Below are 7,500 nucleotides of genomic sequence, written 5' to 3' on the forward strand. Positions count from 1 at the left end.
GTCCCCTTTTAATTAAAAATAATGTATTAACTAAACATTATTATTATATGAAGCGATTTGGATGAAAAAAGCTTTAGTTCGGATTTCGTAATAATTGGACCATTAAAAAATAATAATTGCCCAGTGCAGATGATTAAAAAGTGGTATCGTCCAAAACAACCTCCTGGGTCATGAGTCTCATGACTTGAAAATTCAACATTCAACAAGGGATAGGTAGAGATAATGTAAGGATATCAGTTACTTGCGATTTTAGTAAATAAAACGGAGACATTCAAAGCAATGTAGTGCGTGTGTTTGCACAATGCGTAAATAGGTTGATGTATAACTTTAATTTCTATTTCTATTTAAGCATGTTATGTTGCAATGATTATTACTGAGCCCTACTTTGGCTAATGGCCTGATAATGTCTTTAAAATTTTGGATAATCTACAACAACAAACTAGTGATATTGTACAAGTGAGACATGCACAATTTAAATCCCATGTTTGAGGTTAATGCATCATGTTATAGAAGAGCTGGTCACTTCACAACAAAACAAAATGTCTCTACGGTTCAGAGAATTCAGGTAAATCATCTGCGAGTGGCGGTGATTAGAGGGTAAACTGCGTATCACACTGTGCAGCTGTGCAGACGCTGCTCTCGCAGAAGCTACAGAATGTGATGACGGACCAAATGGAGAGCCCGGCATCACAAACGCACACTCTCACACAGTCAAAAATAGCAGCGCCATTTGTAGCCTCATTCCACTACGATCCTGTTTGCGTCACCCTGAATGGTGGTCCTACTGAAACATTATGCGACTTCTATGAATGGGGTCAAAGTCAGTGCAGTGACTGGAGTACCAAGGGAAAACATGTACAGTAATTCTGATTTTATAATCTGATTTTGTGATATACAGGTCAAGGTTCAGTTCCATAGTCAGTGTGTTATGGATTTGAAACATAACAGAGCATTCATTACTCTATACGATAACTTACTTTACTTAGTCGGTTATTAATGATTTAAAACATGTTTTCTACTTAAATGTTAATATTTTCTGATCAACCGATTTTTCAGCATTTTCTGGACAAAACAGGTACTCGATTAATTGAGAAAATAAATGACAGAATAGTTAATTATGAGAATAATTGCAGTTGCGGCTCTGCCCGTTAGTATTTTAGTCTCCTGTGTTTTGTGCGTTCCATGACTTCCTTTCCTCTCTTCCTTCTTCTTTACCTCACTTTACCTACTATGTAATACCAGCCATATGACTGCTGAAACGGTTGATGGGTTGTGTTGTGTTGCTTACTTTGATTATGTTTTCATCCTGCAAGTTGTATGAAAAGGGATAATAACTTAATTGAGTCAGATGCTCTGCATAATCTCTATCCTCAAGTGCAGCCTTTGTAATTTGCCAATTGTCAAACTGCAGTTTCAAGTGCTGAGCCCTGGTGTTGATAGTGCATGGACACACTGCTTGAGAATTGTGACATATGGAGCTTTATGATGTCTGTTTTGCGGTGTGAAGGACTGTGGTGTTGGTGACCAAGGGCGGACAATTATTTACAGCCAAAGGTCAAGACTTTTTCGGTTAGAATCCTATAAATGATAACGCCCTATTTTATCTGTTCAATCCTCGCTAGATAAGTCAAATCAGTGAGGTTAACCCGGGTAGGTGTTGGGAGGGGGATGGGTTGTGGGGGGCAGTGGCCTTGTTGCTGTCCCAGATACCCTATCAGTGGAAATAAACAGAGTGCAGGGATCCAGTCAAAACTGACTACAACAAGCCAGCACCAGCTCTACAGCCACTAAACTCTGCACCTGCTCTTCTTGGAGACACCCTGTAGTTGCCACCTTCCTGCTTTACAACCACTAAAGCAGGGGTCACCGACCTTTTTGAGACAGAGAGCTACCGTAAGGGTAAAAAATAATATGGAGGGCTACCACATTAACATTTTTTTTTATTTGTTTACCATTTAAATGATTAATATTATGCATTAAACTGCATACACATTCATTCCAGTGCTTACTCCTAACGATTACCAGTTTTTATAAACAATATCAAAGATATTTTACTGAGCCATCATATGGATACATGCAAGTGAGGTGAAGTGAAGTGAGCCCGCGGGCACCGTATTGGCTGCCTGCGGGCTACCAGGTGCCCGCGGGCACCACGTTGGTGACCCCTGCACTAAAGTATGCTTATTATGCTAGAGTCAAACTTATATTGAAATTTCTGTTTACAGAAGCAACGACTGAATGTTATCATTTGCCAAGTAGCAATATTAGCATCATGGGTTACATGACTATCACATTAGGTTGGTAACCAAATGGAGACGTGTATTAACAATGTATAAAGTTCTCCATATTTCTCCTTTTCACACCAGATATTCATATATCTATATTATTATTATTATTATTATTATTATAATATTTAAACATGAGCACGGCTCATTAATAATGACGATTCTATTTAGTGCAGATCAAATAGTCTGTCATAGACTCAATAGTAACAGCCAACAAAATTGATATTTTTTAACGCAGTATCACATGGAAACCATCCCCGAAGTTCAGAGTGGTTGCTTCAGACCTAGATGATAATATCACTTTCACCCACGTGTGTTTACGTTCGCCGGCGCACATGGCTATAATACGTTAAATCGGTGGTAAAGTTAAATGGGGTTTGGTGGGACGTTCACTGTCATGTTAAAGCCCCTGGAAAAACGTGCCAGTGTGACAACTGCTGAGTCATGCTCATTATTATTATTATTACCCTGTTCCGCAGGCGACGTCGAGCACCGTCCGCACCCCGTGCTCTTTCAGCAGGGCCACCACCCAGCTTTTATACTCCTCCGTCCGGCTCTTCGTGTCACCGATGTAGAGCTGCCACACTTTCGCCGCTTTGCCGTCGGCATATTGGTCAGGAAGACCCTCTGCGGCGACACCGAGAGAACGGGTCCTGAACACGCTGTCGACCGACATGTTGCTAATGCCGCTGCTGCTGCTGCTGCTGTCACTGAGTTAAGAATAAGCTGTAACAGATTACGGTCGCTCAACTACCCACTCGTGCTTGAGTTGTTATTATTTATACGAGCCAGACAGGCGGAGAAACTTTGACCCAATGACACGACGAGTGAACTGACGCCTCCTTTACGATTGGACGAAACGAGGGCGACGGCCCCCGTTTTCATTTGAGCACCGGCTAGGTTGTCCTCGGTAGCATTATCAGTAACAGCGTAAGCACCATAAATCCATGCGAGTCTGCCAGGGGCGTTGCTAAAGGGCCAATTGCCTGGAGTTGTAAGATGAAAAAGGGCCCCTGAGGCCAGTGGAACCCCCCCCCCCCACCCGAATGTATTGATATTTTTGTACATTTCTCACATTTGAACCCCACATGCCACAAACACCAATGCCATTTATTTATTTATTGTAAATACATGAAAATGGGATGTTTATAATATATGTACAACAGTGACATTTAGCTTTAAAAATTACAGTATAACATAGGAGAGCGTTTGTTGCCAATGTTTCTGGGAAAACATATACTTGGCATTACACTGTATTAAAGCATAAACCCATACATATGAATGACTTTTCAGTTTTGTAGATAATACGACTGAATGTTCACATTTGCCAAGTCGCAATATTAGCATCATGAGTTACATAACTATCGTACTCATATTTGGTTGGTAACCAAATGGAAACTTGTATAAACAATGTATAAAGTTGAGGTGTATAAACATATGCTTTACACTGTATTAATGCATAAATGTATCCATATGAATAACTTTTCAGTTTTGTAGATAATATCATATATATATATATATATATGTCTTACATATAGCCTCTTTATGTCAACGATGGGCTTACGTTATCTTTTTATAAATCTAACTGTTTTTGAATGATTCATATTTCCTAACATTTCCTATTTTCATTCCTCATAAAAACTTGAAATGATAACTCTACAATATAGACGAATACAGCAAGTTCTAAATGAATGAATTTAAAGAATATTTCTTGTACAAACAACTAGTATTTCCATGACTTTTTTCTTGATTTATACTGCACATATGAAACTTCAAGCACACTTCAGGAAATCAAAAGACACAATTCCCTCCCATGAAGTGAACTCCTCCTGTTGTGATTGGCTGATAAAGTTGACTGAGTAATACGTGTTCACGGGTACAGGTGAGGTTAAAGTGTACGTCAGCAACAGCCGGTGCAGGCCAGGTTTGGTCTGAACCACCCAGTCTTATCAATACTTGACTCCCTAGTTTATATAAACACACTCCGATAGGTCACAGTGAGATTACATCACATATTTACACAACTCAATGGCGACATCTAGTGGCTTTATTATAAAACTACAAGCTGGATACAGGTTACACACTCGTTTACCAGGCTCTAAAATGGGACTATCTATCTAAGATTGTGTTTATATTATGATAATATATGTCTCAAGAGATTATTTAGCTGCATTTCACAAAAAAGGAAAAGGAAAAAAAAAAATTACTTATTTTCCTTGTTTGTGTTATTCATCCATTTTGGAGTGTACGTGTCACTCTATATAGTTATCCAAGAGGGAATTTGTCACGAGCAGATTACATTCCTTTATTGGCAGATTATTTTTTGGGTAAATTCCATTTTTAAAAATTGATTGGAATTCAACACTTTTAAATGCTTATCAGGAGGTTCTTGTGACAGACCAATTTTAAAGGTCTCATTCATGTCAGTGATTCAAAATGAAATGGAATTTTCTTGCGCCTGCTCATTTTATTTCTAACTCAACTTTATCCTGGTCTTGCTTTTAAATATTTACTTATGCTTTCAAACGGTCTCAAGCTTAAAATTGGTGAGAAAACAAACTTTTTGCCATTTTTACAAACCGTAAACCGTGTTTCAAGAGATTATACAGTTTAAGAAGACATTTAAAAAAGAAAAAAACTTTAGAAAATGAGAAATACAATCAATTTTTGCTTTGCTGATCCATTTAGCAGTGTCACTCTATGTTCTAGGGAACTTGTCATTATTTATTGATCGACAGTGGGCTCCTGTCGTTCCATACAGTGCAAGTGAGGACAGTTTGTCTGTAATGTGCACAGACGAGCAGGTTACATTCCTATGTTTGTCTCAGATTATTTTGTGTAAATTATTATTATTATTATTCATTTATTGGAATCCATGGTTTATTACAAACATAATAAACCATATTTCAAGAGATTATTCACCTTAAGAATGCATTAAAAAAATACTAGAAGAAAAATGAATAGTATTATTTTTTTTTAGAAATATTGTACCCATGTACTTCACAGAGTATTTTACAATATGTTGGTTAACAGAAATTGAGAAATGTATGAGACATTAAGGTTGAGTCAGCTCAAGGAAGGATTAACCCCCGCCCCACCACCACCAAGCCAATTGTTACACTGTTGAAATTGAAAAAGATGGAGGTCCCCATTTGGTGAATGTGTAACGATGTGGATATCCACCGTTAAATAAATAAATTATATGAATTTAAAAAAAAAAAGCAATTACAAGAAGAAGGAGTGTTGATAAGACTGCTTGCGTTTAATATCATAACACGTCATATGAGTGAATAGAACCGCAGTCGCCCTTTAGTATTTCACATTATGACCTCGTATACAATACAATAACATATGCACACATATTCACAAAAGTCAGATTTGGTAAAAACATCACAGTATACACACAACAAACCAGAACAGAATTCACTGCAAACAAAGCACAGTTTTCCCTGCTGTGTTATCATGTGGGATCGCTGGGATAGTGTCTGGAAAAACCTGTTTGGAACAACAGTTATGTTTTGAAATCCAGATCCAGAAACATGTCCAGACTTCAGTGTATGACTGAAAGCAGCTTTAACCCACATTCACACACTCGGTAAAACCATGACGAAGATTGTCTCTGTGTGCCCAACACACCCAGCCTTGAGGCGCAATGACTATAGCAGAAGAAAACGCCACCTAGTGTCACTTCATTAGGTGCCCTTATTAGATGATAGGCATCTACAGTATCTATCTTCATGCTCTTAAATGTAAATTCACTTTTCAATAAAAACGTGTTTTTCTGTATTGCTAAATTCATATAAGAAACCTGGAGGATCACGTTTAAAATAACCCACATCTTAATTATGTTATTACTAAGGCAACTAATGATTATCGTCAGTTATTCAATTTTAAGAATGAATTTGTCAAAATGGTAATAATCAATTAATAGCAGCAGCAGTTACATTAGCATATTTCATTAAGGAGTCCCAATGTTAACACTGATCATTATTGACGAGAGCAGTAGCTGGAACACTCGACTGTTGACAGGAGTTTTGCTCTCTGCGCTTCTGACGCCTAACAACGTACATCCTTACGGCACATATTAACAGTACCACAGCCACAACAGCGCAGATCCATAACCAGAGAAAACCTCCAGCAGATGCAGACGAAGTGTTCCGAGTTTGGTTATTATTGATTGCAGGTTTAACAAATGCTACAGTGATTGCTGTTGTGATTGGAAAACTCTCGCTGTCTGCTTTGATGCATTTGTACTGGTCTTTGAGGACGAAACCTTCTCTGCAGACACACTCGTAACTACCAAACGTGTTTTTGCACTCGTGGTCACACGATCCCATCTCGCATTCGTTAATGTCTTCGCAGAATTTCTCATCCGAAATGAAGCCGTCGGGACAGAAGCACATCTCCTTATTGTGTCTGTCACATGTTATGGGGCATCTCTGTTTGCCACAGTGCAACTTGCACCGCCTGGGGTCTTTGCTGTCTGGCATATATCCAGTGAAACAAGAGCATTTGTAACCTCCCGTCACGTCTGTGCATAAATGCTGACAGGGGCCTGTTGAGCAGCCTTTGAGGCTTCGGAAAACTTGTGGATCAGATATTTTTTGTGCCGGACATGCGTCTTTGTGCTTTGTCCTGCACAGATATCCATCAGTTCTGTCTGAGCACAGTCTCTCTGTCCACTTCTGGTCATTTGAGAGTGACACGCAGCTCGGAGAGCAGACTTTATCGCTGTGTTTCCAGGTCACGGAGGAAGGAATGAAGCTCCCGTTTGAGCTACCGGAGAGCCACTCATAACCTCGGAGTGGGGATGAAATGTTGCTACAGGTGCCAGCTGGTAAACGCAGTCCAATCCAGAAGTTTCCTGACAGTTCCCTCAAATTGTCAAAGAGACTCGCATGTGTCTCAGGATGTAGTGTCAGTAGGTCTCCGCTCCTATCACGGCATGCTCTCTCTGCTGTTGTAAAATCCACTCTGTCCTGGTCAACAGTGACACACTCTCCCTCAGCACAAACAGGCCTACACATGCCTGTTTGCTTCATGCCACAGCCCGTCTGAAAAGCAAGTAAAAAACTTACTGACATCAAAATAGCCCCCCTCATTGTCAGCCTCATAATGTTGCCTCACAGAGGATTCTGACAGCATATAGAGTGGAGTCTGAGTATACCTACTCCGGATGCAACACCCCTCAGGGTTAAAGGCAGGAAGGAAACCA

The 7,500-nt window shown here is 39.5% G+C and overlaps 1 protein-coding gene across 1 annotated transcript in view; it reads right to left on the bottom strand.

Moving 5' to 3' along the window:
• The window catches only part of gnmt (glycine N-methyltransferase), an 8,982-nt gene extending 5,978 nt beyond the window's left edge, over positions 1-3,004 (bottom strand). The window contains exon 1 of the mRNA XM_083908223.1: positions 2,753-3,004. Coding sequence (XP_083764349.1) covers positions 2,753-2,961 — 209 coding nt within the window. The 5' untranslated portion in view covers positions 2,962-3,004. The remainder of the gene's footprint in view (positions 1-2,752) is intronic.
• Positions 3,005-7,500: the final 4,496 nt, after the last annotated feature.

This window comes from Microchirus variegatus (assembly GCF_963457635.1).
Source record: "Microchirus variegatus genome assembly, chromosome: 21".
Classification (NCBI taxonomy): Eukaryota; Metazoa; Chordata; class Actinopteri; order Pleuronectiformes; family Soleidae; genus Microchirus; species Microchirus variegatus.